Source organism: Kogia breviceps, chromosome 12, assembly GCF_026419965.1.
Source record: "Kogia breviceps isolate mKogBre1 chromosome 12, mKogBre1 haplotype 1, whole genome shotgun sequence".
Taxonomy (NCBI): domain Eukaryota; kingdom Metazoa; phylum Chordata; class Mammalia; order Artiodactyla; family Physeteridae; genus Kogia; species Kogia breviceps.
Window position 1 is genome coordinate 17042143 of NC_081321.1, and position 16637 is coordinate 17058779.

The window sequence follows — 16637 nt, forward strand, 5'->3', positions numbered from 1 at the left end:
CGCGCCCTGGTTCGTGGAAGATCCCACGTGCCGCGGAGCGGCTGGGCCCGTGAGCCATGGCCGCTGAGCCTGCGCGTCCGGGGCCTGTGCTCCGCAACTGGAGAGGCCATAACAGTGAGAGGCCCGCATACCGCAAGAAAAAAAAAAAGAAAAAAAAAAAAAAACAAACCTCTTCAGTCTTTATCTTACTTGATCTGTCCATAGCATTTGACATTATTTTCCATTGATTCCAATTTTTCCTTTCATTAATTTTTGTGGTCCCATTCTTCCTTGGCTTTCCTCTTTTGTGCCCTCCTGCTTGTCTCCTTCTCTGGCTCCTCTTTCTTCTTACTCTTCCTCCAACCCTCTTAAATGCTAGTGTTTGGATTTTGGGCCTCCCTCCTTTCATTTTATGTACTTTATATACTTTTTTTTTTTTTTTTTTTTTTTGGCCATGCCACACGGCTTGTGGGATCTTAGTTCCTTGACCAGGGATTGAACCCAGGCCCTCAGCAGTGAGAGCATGGAGTCCTAACCACTGGACTGCTAGGGAGTTCCCCACTTTATATACTTTTATTGGGTGATCTAGTCCCATGGCTTTTATTGCCCTTTCTGTTAATGATCCCACTGACAGGCTCCAGGTCAGTACTGACTGTATCTATCCAGAGTCCCATTAGTATTTGACCACAAGGTGTCCCAACTTGAATTTTATTTTCTGCATCCTATCCTCTGTCCCATTCTTTATTCTTTATTGTACTATCTTGACTTAATTAAAATGCTGTGCATTCTGTTGCTGTATTCTGAAACCAGGAAAGAAAGAATTTTTTTTCATGTGTTCCTCTTCTTCTGACATTTTTTCTATTTTCAGGTTCTATTCTAAAATTCTGTCAATTCCAACCCTTTCTCCTTAATTGCATGACCTTTGATTAAGACCTTTGTCTCTCACCTATGATAGTCTTTACTGGTCTCTTTACCTCCAGGTTTTTTCTGTCTGTAATTCACACTGTATATTTTAAAAGTGCTCTTTCTAATAACTAGAATCTAATTTATGAATCTGATTGTGTCACTTTCCTACTTTATGACTCCCCATGACTTACAGAATGAAATCCAAATGATAGCATCTACAAATTGTCTTATTTCCCACTAAATTTCTCACCTCCCACCTCCTCTCTGGCAGAGTCATCTTGTTTTCTAAACACTCCAGGGTGTTTTAACCCTGTATGCTTTTGTATAGATTATTCCTTTCTACCTAGAATGCCCTTTTCTCTGTATTCTCTGGCAAGTTCCTCTTGTTCTTTATGGATGTGTCTTAAATACTGTTTCCTCCTCTTTCCTTGATCACTTGTCATGAAGAAGACAGCACATACATACATTATAAAGCTGTTTTGATAAGGGAAGAAAAGAGGTTTGATTATAAGATTGAGGTGTAGCTGTTGTAAATAAATAAATGTTTGGTGAATGTTTATTGTTTGGTAAATGTTTGGTAATGTTCTAAATAAATAAATGTTTGGTAACTGGTATGATCAGACTTCTCAATATTAAAAGATTTCACTTCTAATTAATTGTTTACTATAATTAATTAATGTTGAGGAAATAACAAACAAAAGTAGGTATTTGTATTACAAAACCAAATAGGGAATACAGGGGTTTTTTAAGCTTTGAGGAGTTTCTAGACACATTGTTGGCAGACTTCAGATTCTTTCTAAGTAAAATATTAAAGTTATATTGAGGTTTTCAGGAAACAGTTTGAGGATTCATTTTAGTTATTTGTTCAACATATAAAGCTTTTAATTTTTCTTTGCAACAGATGTGGGTAGCCTAGGAATTAAAATAGCCTTTGATAGAGAGACTTACATATCCATAACTTCCAAATCTGAGAGAAGTAGTATTAGTAAACCATAGAATCACAGATTATTATATTATTTGTACTTAAATATTTTCTCTGCCATTTTTGGGAATGCAAAATGACAAATGGGCTATTTCCTCACTTCCCCTTTTATCCTTTTATGGGTCTAATGTTACATATAAATTTTTAATTTTTCACCCTATAAAAGGTGTTACCTACTAAAGTGAAGTTTTACGTATAATACTTCTCTATTATAGAATCATTTAGTTATTTTCCATTACTATATGAATAAAAATTGAGAAATACATTTGCCAGCACTGCTTGAAATGGTGGGGAGAGCTGTTTTGATGTTATTTTTAGGTGTAGAATGTCCCCTGATTTTAGTCTTTTCTACTACAGAACGCACCTAATAGGAAGAGATTATAATACCATTTGCAGATGATTTTTATATCAGTAGAATATGCTGAGGTGATTAAGACTAGTGGTTCCCAAACTTTTTGGTCTCAGTACCTTATTTTATGCTTCAAAAACATTTTGAAGACCTCTACGAGATTTTGTTTATATGGTTTAATTATCAGTATTTACCATCTTGGAAATTAAAACAAATTCAAAATATTTATTAAATTTAAAAAAAAAAACTCATGTTAACATAAACAGCATTTTATAAATAAAAATAGCTATTTTCTAAATCAAAAAACACTTCGTGAGAAGGATGACATAATTTTATACTTTTGCAAACCTCTGTAATGTCTGGCATAACAAAAGCTGTATTCTCATATTTGCTTCTGCATTTCATCTCTTAACAATGTATTGTTTTGGTTGAAGTATATGAAGATAGTCCTGTTTCACACACATAGGGTTGTTGGAAAAGAGGAGTGTTTTGCCTTTTCAGAGAATTGTGGATATTCTTTTTTGATGCTTCACCAAAACTCAGCAAGTGATAGTTTCTTAAAGGTTAATTGTAATGTTCAATATGAACACATAAGTTAACTTTTGTATTCTATTACATTAAACTCCATTAGTTTATCTTGCACTTTGAATGGTTCTTTTACCAATGCGTGATTTTGTAATTTGAATGTCATTCATTAGTTACTTGGAAAATATGGATTTATTGAGCTGTATAGATCTTCTAAAAGTTGATATATCTCATTATATGATATTTAAAAATCACATTTATTGATATCACCACCAGTATCTGAAAAGTTTTAGGTACTTTATTGAGAAGCTGATAAGCTCACAGAGTTGAATACAAATTTTCCAAAGTTCTAATTTTAGGTTGAATAGTCAAAGTCTGTCATTGGCAACAAATACTGTCAGTTATTCTCATTGAAATGACAAGTTCTCTTTTTTATATTTGAGAAATGTCTGCCAAATACCCAAGTCTAATAACTGTAGTTCATATGTCAGTTGTTCTTCAAGTAAAAAATGATGTTCCATTAAAAATGTGCAAGTTTAGCTCACAACTCAGTCATATGTGGTTTTCCTTGAGACAGCCTTCATGCTTTGGGTATGCATCAGACATGCTTTGTGTGTACTTCCTATATCATCCCACAGACTATCAGAATATCATGTACTCAAGGGTGGAGATTTAATAAAATTAATAGTTAAAGGACTTTAACTGTTAAAAGGACATTATTTAGTGAGACTGGATTTGTACTGTGAGTATGTGGTGGTGGTGAAGAATAAGACTACTATACTAATTCAATTTGGTACCACTGCCTTGACTTATGTTAAGGCACCAGGAGCTTCACCCAGTATTGCTTTTTCATAATTGCAAATGTAAACATAGTCAAAAAGACAAGTAACATATTAGTATTATTATGAAAATAGTTTTGGGCCTCAGAGTCTTCCATGGATTCATGGACCACTTTGAGAACCACTGATTTAGACTTTCAGAAGAAGGAAGGCATCTCATCTCATAAATCACTTTTCAATACCTGAGACACTTCCTTAGACAGAAAGAAGACCATTTAAAAAAATCTTCATCATTTTTGTCATTCTGGTTTCATATAATTATAGTAATTAACATTTTATTGAATGTTTGTTGTATGCCAGCTGCTCCGATATGGTTTTTTTTCCACACACCAATTAGTTCTCTAGTTCTCAGCAGGCAGTGATTGGGTGTCCTACAAATTTAACTCAGGTCTGGCACTATCCACCTGGAGATAGTGTCAGATTCCATAGGTTAAAGGTTCAGTCCCACAAGACTGCCCCCTCGCCCCTTTACATGCCACTTGCAAGTCCACTGGCTTTAAATGGGAGGCTTCCACAACTCCCTCCTTGGTGCCTATTAATTTGCTAGAGTGGCTCACAGAACTCAGAGAAACGTTTACATTTGTTTACCAGTTTATCATAAAGGATATTATAAGGATACAGAAGAACAGTTGGATGAAGAGGTACAGTACGGTGAGGTCTGGAAGTGTTCTGGGTGTAGGAACTTAACGTTCCTGTGGTGTTTCGGGTGTACCACCCTCCCAGCATGTGCGTAGGTTCTGGTTCACGAAATATGGAAGCTCTCCAAACCCATTCCTTTTAGGTTTTAGTGGACACTTGATTACCAAAGCAAGATTGATTAAATCATTGGCCATCTCAGTTTTCAGTCCCTCTTCCCTCCCTGGAAGTCTGGAGGTGGTGGGGCGGAAAGTTCCAACCATCTAATCACGTGGGTAGTTCCCCTGGCAACCAGCCCTCAAGTTTAGGGCCTTTCCAAAAGACACCTCATTAACATGTGGTTGAAAGGGGCTTGTTAAGAATAACAAAGACATTCCTTTCACATTTATGGCAGTGGAACTATTTCAGGAACCAATGACAAAAGACCAACTATTATAACAAAAGATGCTCCCAGTTGCTCTATGCTTAGGAAAGTCCAAGGAGCTATAAGCCAGGAACAGTGAATGAAGATCAAATGTCTATATCTTATTATAAATTATAATATCTCACTTGCATTTTACAGATGAGAGGACAAATGTACAGAGGGGTTAATTAAGTTGCTTACAACCACACACCTAGTAATTTTTTTCTAGTTATAGTATTTCTAGTTAGAATAGAGTATTTCTTGGGAAGTGAAATGTTAGTGTTATCAGAAACTTTCGTGGGTTTTTGTTTGTTTGTTTTTTTAGATTATCAAATATTTAACTGTTTAATGCAGTGTTGTGTAGTCCCAGCCTAGAAAAGCTAAGGAGTACAATGCAATGGTAAAACTTAGTAGAATATGACTACTATAGAAAGATATGAAAATTAAAGCTGGATATATAGTAAGGTAGGGTTCCAGTAGGGAAAAATATAGATCAATCCATTTTCAAGATATGAGAACAGATGGTCTAAATATTTGGATGTGGATTATAGCTAATCAAAAAATGCATAGGTAGAGGGCTTCCCTGGTGGTGCAGTGGTTGAGAGTCTGCCTGCCGAGGCAGGGGACGCGGGTTTGTGCCCCGGTCCCGGAGGATCCCACATGCCGCGGAGCAGCCGGGCCCGTGGGCCATGGCAGCTGGGCCTGCGCGTCCGGAGCCTGTGCTCTGCAGCAGGAGAGGCCACAACACTGGGAGGCCCGCGTACCACACACACACACAAAAAAATGCATAGGTACAGATAAATGTAAGCTAAATATCTCTATCTATGTAAATGTTAAAAAATTACACATGCAACTATTTTATTTTTGCTTGTATGTACAGTATAATTTATACCAGTATTCTGTTTAATGCTTTCAAAGAGAAAGCCAGTTGGAAGGCTCATAAATATGTAGCAGAAAAAACGGAAACACAGAACAAAATAGGTTTTCTAATAAGATGTAATAAGTAGGGATATAAAAAGAATGATGACTAAAAAAGTAAAATACCAAGTGCTTTAAAAATCTGTCATTAAACAAGATAAATTGAAGACAGTACAGTAGACAGAAACTAATGGGGAAAAGCAAGCTGGAGATAAGTATTCCTAAGTAATCAGAATGAAAGAAATGCATCTGAACCACAAAAGGCATAAAAAATAGGAGCCAGCCTATGCTTGGCCATCTTTTCTGTGTAGCTTTACTGAACTGACCAAAACACTGCCAATTTTTTTTTTAATTGTACATAATTTTTTATTGAATAAAAGAATTTACAAATTTTGTAGTGCTTTACAATATCCAAAAGTTTCACACACGTGACTTCATATAACCCCATGATAACCCTTTATTCCCCCACCCCTATATTGCCCACCCCCACAAGTGGTAACCACTAGTTTGTTCTTTTTATCTGTGAGTCTGCTTTTTTTTTTAAATTTTATTTAATTTTTTTATACAGCAGGTTCTTGTTAGTTATCCCTTTTATACACATCAGTGTATACATGTCAATCCCAATCGCCCAATTCATCACACCACCATCCCCACACCACCCCACCCCCCACCCCCTGCCACTTTCCCTGCTTGGTGTCCATATGTTTCTTCTCTACATCTGTGTCTCAACTTCTGCCCTGCAAACCAGTTCATCTGTACCGTTTTTTAGGTTCCACATACATGCGTTAATATACGATATTTGTTTTTCTCTTTCTGACTTACTTCACTCTGTATGACAGTCTCTAGATCCATCCACGTCTTAACAAATGACTCAATTTCGTTCTTTTTTCTGGCTGAGTAATATTCCATTGTATATATGTACCACAACTTCTTTATCCATTCCTCTGTCAGTGGGTATTTAGGTTGCTTCCCTGACCTGTCTATTGGTTGCTTCCTTGACCTGGCTATTGTAAATAGTGCTGCAATGAACATTGGGATGCATGTGTCTTTTTGAATTGTGGTTTTCTCTGGGTATATGCCCAGGAGTGGGATTGCTGGATCATATGGTAATTCTATTTTTAGTTTTTTCAGGAACCTCCATACTGTTCTCCATAATGGCTGTATCAGTTTACATTCCCACCAACAGTGCAAGAGGGTTCCCTTTCCTCCACACCCTCTCCAGCATTTGTTGTTTGTAGATTTTCTGATGAAGCCCATTCTAACTGGTGTGAGGTGATACCTCATTGTAGTTTTGATTTGCATTTCTCTATTAATTAGTGATGTTGAGCAGCTTTTCATGTGCTTCTTGGCCATGTGTATGTCTTTGGAGAAATGTCTATTTAGGTCTTCTGCCCATTTTTGGATTGAGGTGTTTGTTTCTTTAATATTGAGCTGAATGAGCTGTATATATATTTTGGAGATTAATCCTTTGTCCGTTGATTTCGTTTGCAAATACTTTCTCCCATTCTGAGGGTTGTCTTTTCATCTTGTTTATGGTTTCCTTTGCTGTGCAAAAGCTTTGAAGTTTCATTAGGTCCCATTTGTTTATTTTTGTTTTTATTTCCATTACTCTTAGGAGGTGGATCAAAAAAGATCTTGCTGTGATTTATGTCAGAGTGTTCTTCCTATGTTTTCCTCTAAGAGTTTTATAGTGTCCGGTCTTACATTTAGGTCTCAAATCCATTTTGAGTTTATTTTTGTGTATGGTGTTCAGGGAGTGTTCTAATTTCATTCTTTTACATGTAGTTGTCCAGTTTTCCCAGCACCACTTATTGAAGAGACTGTCTTTTCTCCATTGTATATACTTGCCTCCTTTGTCATAGATTAGTTGACCATAGGTGCATGGGTTTACCTCTGGGCTTTCTATCTTGTTCCATTGATCTATGTTTCTGTTTTTATGCCAGTACGATATTATCTTTATTACTGTACTTTGTAGTATAGTCTGAAGTCAGGGAGTCTGATTCTCCAGCTCCGTTTTTTTCCCTCAAGAGTGCTTTGGCTATTTGGGGTCTTTTGTGTCTCCATACAAATTTTAAGATGATTTGTTCTAGCTCCGTAAAAAATGCCATTGGTAATTTGAAAGGGATTGCACTGAATCTGTAGATTGCTTTGGGTAGTATAGTCATTTTCACAATATTGATTCTTCCAATCCAAGAACATGATATATCTCTCCATCTGTTGGTATCATCTTTAATTTCTTTCATCAGTGTCTTATAGTTTTCTGCATATAGAGCTTTTGTCTCCCTAGGTAGGTTTATTCCTAGGTATTTTATTCTTTTTGTTGCAGTGGTAAATGGGAGTGTTTCCTTAATTTCTCTTTCAGATTTTTCATCATTAATGTATAGGAATGCAAAAGATTTCTGTGCATTAATTTTGTATCCTGCAACTTTACCAAATTCATTGATTAGTTCTAGTAGTTTTCTGGTGGCATTTTTAGGATTCTCTATGTATAGTATCATGTCATCTGCAAACAGTGACAGTTTTACTTCTTCTTTTCCAGTTTGTATCCCTTTTATTTCTTTTTCTTCTCTGATTGCCGTGGCTAGGACTTCCAAACCTATGTTGAATAATAGTGGCAAGGGTGGACATCCTTGTCTTGTTCCTGATCTTAGAGGAAATGCTTTCAGTTTTTCACCATTGAGAATGATGTCTGCTGTGGGTTTGTCGTATATGGCCTTTATTATGTTGAGGTAGGTTCTCCCTATGCCCACTTTCTGGAGAGTTTTTATCATAAATGGGTGTTGAATTTTGTCAAAAGCTTTTTCTGCATTTATTCAGATGATCATATGGTTTTTCTCCTTCAATTTGTTAATATGGTTTATCACATTGATTGATTTGCGTATGTTGAAGAATCCTTGGCATCCCTGGGATAAATCCCACTTGATCATGGTGTATGATCCTTTTAATGTGTTGTTGGATTCTGTTTGCTAGTATTTTGTTGAGGATTTTTGCATCTATATTCATCAGTGATATTGGTCTGTAATTTTTTTTTTTTGTAGTACCTTTGTCTGGTTTTGGTATCAGGGTGATGGTGGCCTCATAGAATGAGTTTGGGAGTGTTCCTTCCTCCGCTATATTTTGGAAGAGTTTGAGAAGTATCGATGTTAGCTCTTCTCTAAATGTTTGATAGAATTCACCTGTGAAGCCATCTGGTCCTGGAATTTTGTTTGTTGGAAGATTTTTCATCACAGTTTCAATTTAGTTACTTGTGATTGGTCTGTTCATATTTTCTGTTTCTTCCTGGTTCAGTCTTGGAAGGTTATACCTTCCTAAGAATTTGTCCATTTCTTCCAGGTTGTCCATTTTATTGGCATGGAGTTGCTTGTAGTAGTCTCTTAGGATGCTTTGTATTTCTGCAGTGTCTGTTGTAACTTCCCCCTTTACATTTCTAATTTTATTATTTATTTATTTATTATTGCCTTTTTTTTTTTTTTTGCGTTACGCGGGCCTCTCACTGTTGTGGCCTCTCCCGTTGCGGAGCACAGGCTCCGGACGCACAGGCTCAGCAGCCATGGCTCACAGGCCCAGCAGCTCTGTGGCATGTAGTAACTTCCCGGGCTGGGGCTCGAACCTGTGTCCCCTGCATTGGCAGGCAGACTCTCAACCACTGCACCACCAGGGAATCCCTAATTTTATTGATTTGCATCCTCTCCCTCTTTTTCTTGATGACTCTGGCTAATGGTTTATCAATTTTGTTTATCTTCTCAAAGAACCAGCTTTTAGTTTTATTGATCTTTGCTATTGTTTTCTTTGTTTCTATTTCATTTATTTCTGCTCTGATTTCTTTCCTTCTGCTAACTTTGCGTTTTGTTTGTTCTTCTTTCTCTGGTTCCTTTAGGTGTAAGGTTAGATTGTTTATTTGAGATTTTTCTTGTTTCTTGAGGTAGGCTTGTATAGCTATAAACTTCCTTCTTGGATCTGCTTTTGCTACATCCCATAGGTTTTGGATCGCCGTGTTTTCATTGTCATTTGTCTCTATGTATTTTTTGATTTCTTCAGTGATGTCTTGGTTATTTAGTAACATATTGTTTAGCCTCCCTGTGTTTGTGTGTTTTACGTTTTTTCCCCTGTAGTTCATTTCTAATCTCATAGCGTTGTGGTCAGAAAAGATGCTTGATATGATTTCAATTTTCTTAAATTTACTGAGGCTTGATTTGTGACCCAGGATGTGATCTATCCTGGAGAATGTTCTGTACACGCTTGAGAAGAAATTGTTATCTGCTGTTTTTCGGTGGAATGTCCTATAAATATCAATTAAATCTATCTGGTCTATAGTGTCATTTAAAGCTTCTGTTTCCTTATTTATTTTCATTTTAGATGATCTGTCCATTGGTGTGAGTGAGGTGTTAAAGTCCCCCACTATTATTGTGTTAGTGTCGATGTCCTCTTTTACAGCTGTTAGCAGTTGCCTTGTGTATTGGGGTGCCCCTATGTTGGGTGCATATATATTTATAATTGTTCTATTTCCTCCTTGGATTGATCCCTTGATCATTATGTAGTGTCCTTCCTTGTCTCTTGTAATATTCTTTATTTTTAAGTCTATTTTATCTGATATGAGTATTGCTATTCCAGCTTTCTTTTGATTTCCAGTTGCATGGAATATCTTTTTCCATCTCCTCACTTTCAGTCTGAATGTGTTCCTAGGTCTGAAGTGGGTCTCTTGTAGACAGCATATATATGGGTATTGTTTTTGTATTCATTCAGCACGCCTGTGTCTTTTGGTTGGAGCATTTAATCCATTCACGTTTAAGGTAATTATCTATATGTATATTTCTATGACCATTTACTTAATTGTTTTGGGTTTGTTTTTGTAGGTCCTTTTCTTTTCTTGTGTTTCCTACTTAGAGAAGTTCCTTTAGCATTTGTTGTAGAGCTGGTTTGGTGGTGCTGAATTCTCTTAGCTTTTGCTTATCTGTAAAGCTTTTGATTTCTCCTTGGAATCTGAATGAGATCCTTGCCAGGTAGAGTAATCTTGGTTGTAGGTTCTTCCCTTTCATCCCTTTAAGTATATCATGCTACTCCCTTCTGGCTTGTAGAGTGTCTACTGAGAAATCAGCTATTAACCTTATGGGAGTTCCCTTGTATGTTTTTTGTGATTTTTCCCTTGCTGCTTTCAATAATTTTTGTTTGTCTTTAATTTTTGCCAATTTGATTACTATGTGTCTTGGAGTGTTTCTCCTTTAGTTTATCCTGTATGGGACTTGCTTCGCTTCCTTGACTTGGGTGGCTACTTCCTTTCCCATGTTAGGGAAGTTTTCGACTCTAATCTCTTCAAATATTTTCTCTGGTCCTTTCTCTGTCTCTTCTCCTTCTGGGATCCCTATAATGCGGACGTTGTTGTGTTTAATGTTGTCCCAGGGGTCTCTTAGGCTGTCTTCATTTCTTATCATTCTTTTTCTTTATTTTGTTATTCCATCATTCTGTCTTCCAGGTCACCTATCCATTCTTCTGCCTCAGTTATTCTGCTATTGATTCCTTCTAATGTAGTTTTCATTTCATTTATTGTATTGTTCACCTCTGTTTGTTTGTTCTTTAATTCTTCTAGGTCTTTGTTAAACATTTCTTGCATCTTCTCGATCTTTGCCTGCATTGTTTTTCTGAGGTCCTGGATCATCTTCACTATCATTATTCTGAATTCTTTTTCTGGAAGGTTGCCTATCTCCACTTCATGTAGTTGTTTTTCTGGGGTTTTATCTTGTTCCTTCGTCTGGTACACAGCCCTGTGCCTTTTAATCTTGTTTTTCTTTCTGTGAATGTGGTTTTTGTTCCACAGGCTGCAGGATTCTAGTTCTTTCTTCAGCTGTCTACCCTCTGGTGGATGAGGATATCTAAGAGGTTTGTGTAAGTTTTCTGATGTGAGGGACTGGTGATGGGTAGAGCTGACTGTTCCTCTGGTGGGCTCAGTAAAAGAACTGAGCTCTGTTCCTCTCAGAGCTCAGTAAAACTTTAATCCACTTGACTGCTGATGTGTGGGGCTGGGTTCCCTCACTGTTAGTTGTTTGGCCTGAGGCAACCCAACACTGGAGCCTACCTGGGCTCTTTGGTGGGGCTAATGGCAGACTTTGGGAGGGCTCACCCCAAGGAGTACTTTCCAGAACTTCTGCTGTTAGTGTCCTTGTCCCCACGGTGAGCCACAGCCACCCCCTGCCTCTGCAGGAGACCCTCCAACACTAGCAGGTAAGTGTGGTTCAGTCTCCTATGGGGTCACTGCTCCTTCCCCTGGGTCCCGATGCGCATGCTACTTTGTGTGTGCCCTCCAAGAGTGGAGTTTCTGTTTTTCCCAGTCCTTTCGAAGTTGTGCCGTCAAATCCCAGTAGCCTTCTAAAGTCTGATTCTCTAGGAATTCCTCCTCCCATTGCCGGACCCGCAGGTTGGGAAGCCTGACGTGGGGCCCAGAACCTTCACTCCAGTGGGTGGTCTTCTGTGGTATAAGTGTTCTCCAGTCTGTGAGTCACCAACCCAGCAGTTATGGCATTTGATTCTACTGTGATTGCGCCCCTCCTACCGTCTCATTGTGGCTTCTCCTTTGTCTTTGGATATCGGGTATCTTTTTTGGTGAGTTCCAGTGTCATCCTGTGGATGATTGTCCAGCAGCTAGTTGTGATTCTGGTGTTCTCACAGGAGGGAGTGAGAGCATGTCCTTCTACTTCGCCGTCTTGGTTCCTCCCTCAGAATCTTAAAATATCCTGTTTAAATGAAAATAGATTGTAAAGCACACATACAAAATTATTGTGCAGCTCCTAATTATACAGTCATCTGTTTACTCTTTAAGTCCTAAGACTCATTTTTCTCCAACGTAAGTCAGGTTGTATAACTTTATATCATCGTTGATTGTGCAGAATTGTTGGGCCAATAAAAATTGATTTCAGAAATTTGTCACCCCCTGAACATCTTCAGGTTTCAGTATATGTTTTGTTTTTGAGATTTGGATTTTCCTTTTTGTATATATTTTAAGAAACAAAGTCCTTTGATAATGTATTTTATAGGAAATCCTGTTAGCAGTTCCGACCCATTAAAAACACTTAACTAACAACATGTATCAGTGCTGATGCTGAACTCTGCCCACACAAAATAGGGTACAGGAACTGGGCTCTATTTCTTTTTTAGTGATTGTAATTTATTATAACCTCTTTTGTGGACAAAAGAGGTCTATAGCCATCCAGATAACTGTATACTTCAGTATTATCTCTGTTCTAGATACTTGGTGTTTAAAAAGCATCAAGAAAGTATTGTTCATGGAATTGATGAAAACGGAAAAAACTCACAATTTAATATTTGTTTTACAAAGAAATGCATTATTATAATTCTTGATTTTCTTCCCTTTTTTTAGGCTTCACATTTCTTTTGGGGATTGTGGGCTTTGATTCAAGCCAAATACTCCACTATTGAGTTTGATTTCCTTGGGTAAGTTTAATTTTACTGTATGCATTACATTTGTCTCTACTCTTTTGGGATTTACATTTAGAATTTATAGAGGACATTGTAGTTATTATTTTTAGTCAAGTGTTGCAGAGGTTGCATACATTTAATAATTGGTCTGCAAGGAAATCTGGTATAATCTGTTAAATTATCTCAGTATTAGAAAAGTGTCCAGTAGGTGGTGCAAGAAACTAAAAATATGTCCCTTGAAAATTTAAAAACTTAAAAAAAATCAGCTTAGAAAGGGTGGGTGGAAATAAACGAAGGATTAAGGTTTTTAGCTCTAATTGTGTTGTTACTGTCTTTTCTCAATAGGTATGCAATTGTTCGTTTTAACCAATACTTTAAAATGAAGCCTGAGGTTACTGCATTAAAGGTGCCTGAGTAAAGAAGACATTTAATTATTCTTAAGTAGTTGAACAATGCTTGTGGATATTTTAAGAAATTCTAAAAAGCCAATATATGTTAAAATTCTTTTAATTTGGTTATCTTGCTTTACAAATTATGCTTCTAAACAACCAATTTATTTTTTAAATAGTCTGAATGATGTTAAGAAATACACCTACTGCTCTCAGTATGTGGTTGGTTAGAAGTTTGTTAAATCAGCAAAAAGTTATAAAGATGTCAGTTTAATCCTTTGATAATTTAATCTATGTTATATGTGAATTATTTATTATAAATTTAACACAAATTCTGTGACTGGTTTCATCTGTTTCATCTGTTTGTTGAGTGTAAGCAATGAAAATTTTCCAGAAAAAAATTTTTTTTTAAGTTTTACTTTACTAAGATTAATTTTAGTAAACATTTTAGGTGTTTAGTGTAACCTTTTTATTTTGACACACTGTTAGTTAAATGAATCATTTACTCTTGGAATGCCAGACACTGGTTTAGACAACTTAAGATGTTCATAGAAAAATATCTGTTTAGGAGAGTGAAGTACATTCAATGTCTATGCTAGTGGTACATCTTTCTGGAGTATTGGGAAGCATTTTTTTGGGGGAACATCTTAGAATTAAATTCCCCTCTTGCTACATAGTCTGGCAGTATAAATATTAATATTTACCATATAATCCTGGAATAGATATATGATGATTTTATGTTACCAAAATCTGTATTAAATAATGTTTTCATATACTATATATGGTCATTTAAGTTACAGTTTGTTTTTAAAATTTTACTATATCAAATTGTTTCTAACCAAAACTTTTGTTTTACTTATTGAGATGTTGTACATTTTGTTTGTTATTAAATAGCAGCTAGTATAGCAATTGCTAATTTTTGAAACAAAGAATGCTTATCATACTTGGGAACAAGAAAATGACATTTAGATTAATTCTTTTTTACTTCTTCAGATTCATTCCTTACACTGTGGTTTTAATGTTTTAGTCTGGCTCCATGTCTTTAGAATGATAGCAAATGATTACTTGATAAATGTATCAATAGTTTCAGAGAAATAAGTTGAGGTGGTTAAAATAATTAAATAAGGAACATTTAGAACATGGATCTTATACACTTAAAATGTGATATAACAATGTGAATTAAGCAAAAATACTCATGGTAGGAGGGCTTCTGTTTGGTTTGATTTCTTTTGATTTTGTTTGTTTTTGTCTGTTTGAGAGTGAGAGGACGGCAGTTATTATTTGGAAGGAACTTAGATCTTTGGGATAGATAAGCAAGCATCCAGTTTTGAAGACTGCTGTGTAGAGTTGAGCAGTCATGGTTAACTTTGCTTAGAAAATTAGTCTGACAAGCTTTGCACTTTGGTCACATAAGTGCCCATGTACAAAGTTGGCTTAATGGATCTGCATATTCAGAATATGCAACTACAAATTTATCCCCTGAGTAATTTTCTGGGGAGTCTGATGTATTATTCCAAGTGACTTGTATTCTCAGATAAGTGCTTTAAAATACTTGGATTATCTCAAGATGTTTAAAGCTAATAAAGTAAGTAGAAACACAGGCCATTTAAAATGGTAAATTCTAGTTACACGAATAGAATCTTAAAATCTGTTTTGTGTCTGTATAACAGTGTTAGACCAAGATTTGTTTTCTACCTCCCCAATGTTACAAATGTTCACTTCTGTTTTTATAAACCATATTACTGTAGGATCAATAGAATTTTACCTAATTAACTAAATGAAAGGAACCAATTAAACGATGAGTAGCTTTTTATATAATGTTAGAGTGAACTTGAAAAATTGTTTTTGGTGGAATTTCATCTGGGGCTGGAATATTTTCTTAGAACAATGAAGAATATGTAGTACTCTTGACTTTTTTTTGCTTTCTGACTTCTTAAAAGTGCAGATATATCTTGGAGAACTGTGGGAAGAGAGAAGATCATTTTTCTACCTTACTCCATATTCTTCAAACTATTTTGAATAGAGATTCACTGAGCCATTGCTGGTAGATTGTGCATAGCTGCTAGCTGTGATACTCTTGTAAGTGGTTCAGAGAGATTCATATAGAAGTGAATGTAAAGGGGAATAAAGGCTCTCACTTTAGCCCTAGGCAATGAATCATGGGAACAAAATAAGGTATTTAAGATATTTCCCCCACTTTTAGGCTAGATTTTGGGCATTATGATGTTCCCACTTCCTGGTTTTGGGGATCATGCTTCAGCCTAATAATAGGGTTCAAAATTTGCGTCCCTTGTAATTGATCATTTAAGGGATTCTAAAGGGGAAACATCCCTCTAAAATTTGTCCTGTGGCTTGCTGAGATGTCTTTTGCCTTTTTATGTTAAGCTAAGGAACTTGAATGCCTTACCTAATAACTCAACTGATAGTAAGCTCATTTTGTAAATATGAAAATGGTTGTTAGAGAAGTGGCATTCATGTACACTCACTGTTAGTCAATAGACCATAGTGGCCTGGATGCTTTAGCAAGCAAAATTCCACAATTTGTTTTCCCTTTGTTCCTTACATACTTGTATGATCTTACCTGACCAGTAATACTTGATTTTTTTTTCCCCTCCTGACCCCATGCTACCACCACTTTCTGGGAATTAAAGAGATGTGGTAGTAAATCATACTGTTCACATGATCATTTGAGATCAATATGAGCACAAAACTCATCAACTAGGTCTGCCTGGAGTGTATATAAAACAGTGTAAATAAAGATTTGTAAATTAGTGTGACTTGTATGTTGCATATGAGATTGTGTATTATTTTGCATTCTTTTCCCTTTTGTAGACATTTTTCTGTAAGGTAATGATCCAGCTCTTTGGTTTTAGACTGGAAATAGCCAACAAATCGGGCTGCACAGTGGGATAACAAGAGGAACTGGAAATAGGGTTTGTCAGTTTTTGTTAATGTCAGTACTTATTTATTTAGCCTCTTAGTGCCTAATATGACTTTTTTTCAATCTTTAGTTGACCACTAGTTTTTGGAGGTTAGATTCCTGCAAGCAGTAAATTAATACATTGTTAGAATTCCATTATTTGAGTCATGATTCTAAACTAAAGCAAATTAAAAATATAATTTTATGATTACAGACTGAAGTGTTATCCTTTTCTGTTTTCAAGGCTGTTAACCTTTTTCTACAAAAAGAAACTTTGAGTTTTTATATATCTCAGTGTGACTCTTAAGTCCCACATATACAAGGGAGATGATAATAGCTCCTAGTTCAACTTAAGCATGTCTC

The 16637-nt window shown here is 36.2% G+C and overlaps 1 protein-coding gene across 1 annotated transcript in view; it reads left to right on the forward strand.

Moving 5' to 3' along the window:
• The window catches only part of ETNK1 (ethanolamine kinase 1), a 68428-nt gene extending 52302 nt beyond the window's left edge, over positions 1 to 16126 (forward strand). The window contains exons 7-8 of the mRNA XM_059082190.2: positions 12907 to 12980; positions 13311 to 16126. Coding sequence (XP_058938173.1) covers positions 12907 to 12980; positions 13311 to 13383 — 147 coding nt within the window. The 3' untranslated portion in view covers positions 13384 to 16126. The remainder of the gene's footprint in view (positions 1 to 12906; positions 12981 to 13310) is intronic.
• The last annotated feature ends 511 nt before the right edge of the window (positions 16127 to 16637 follow it).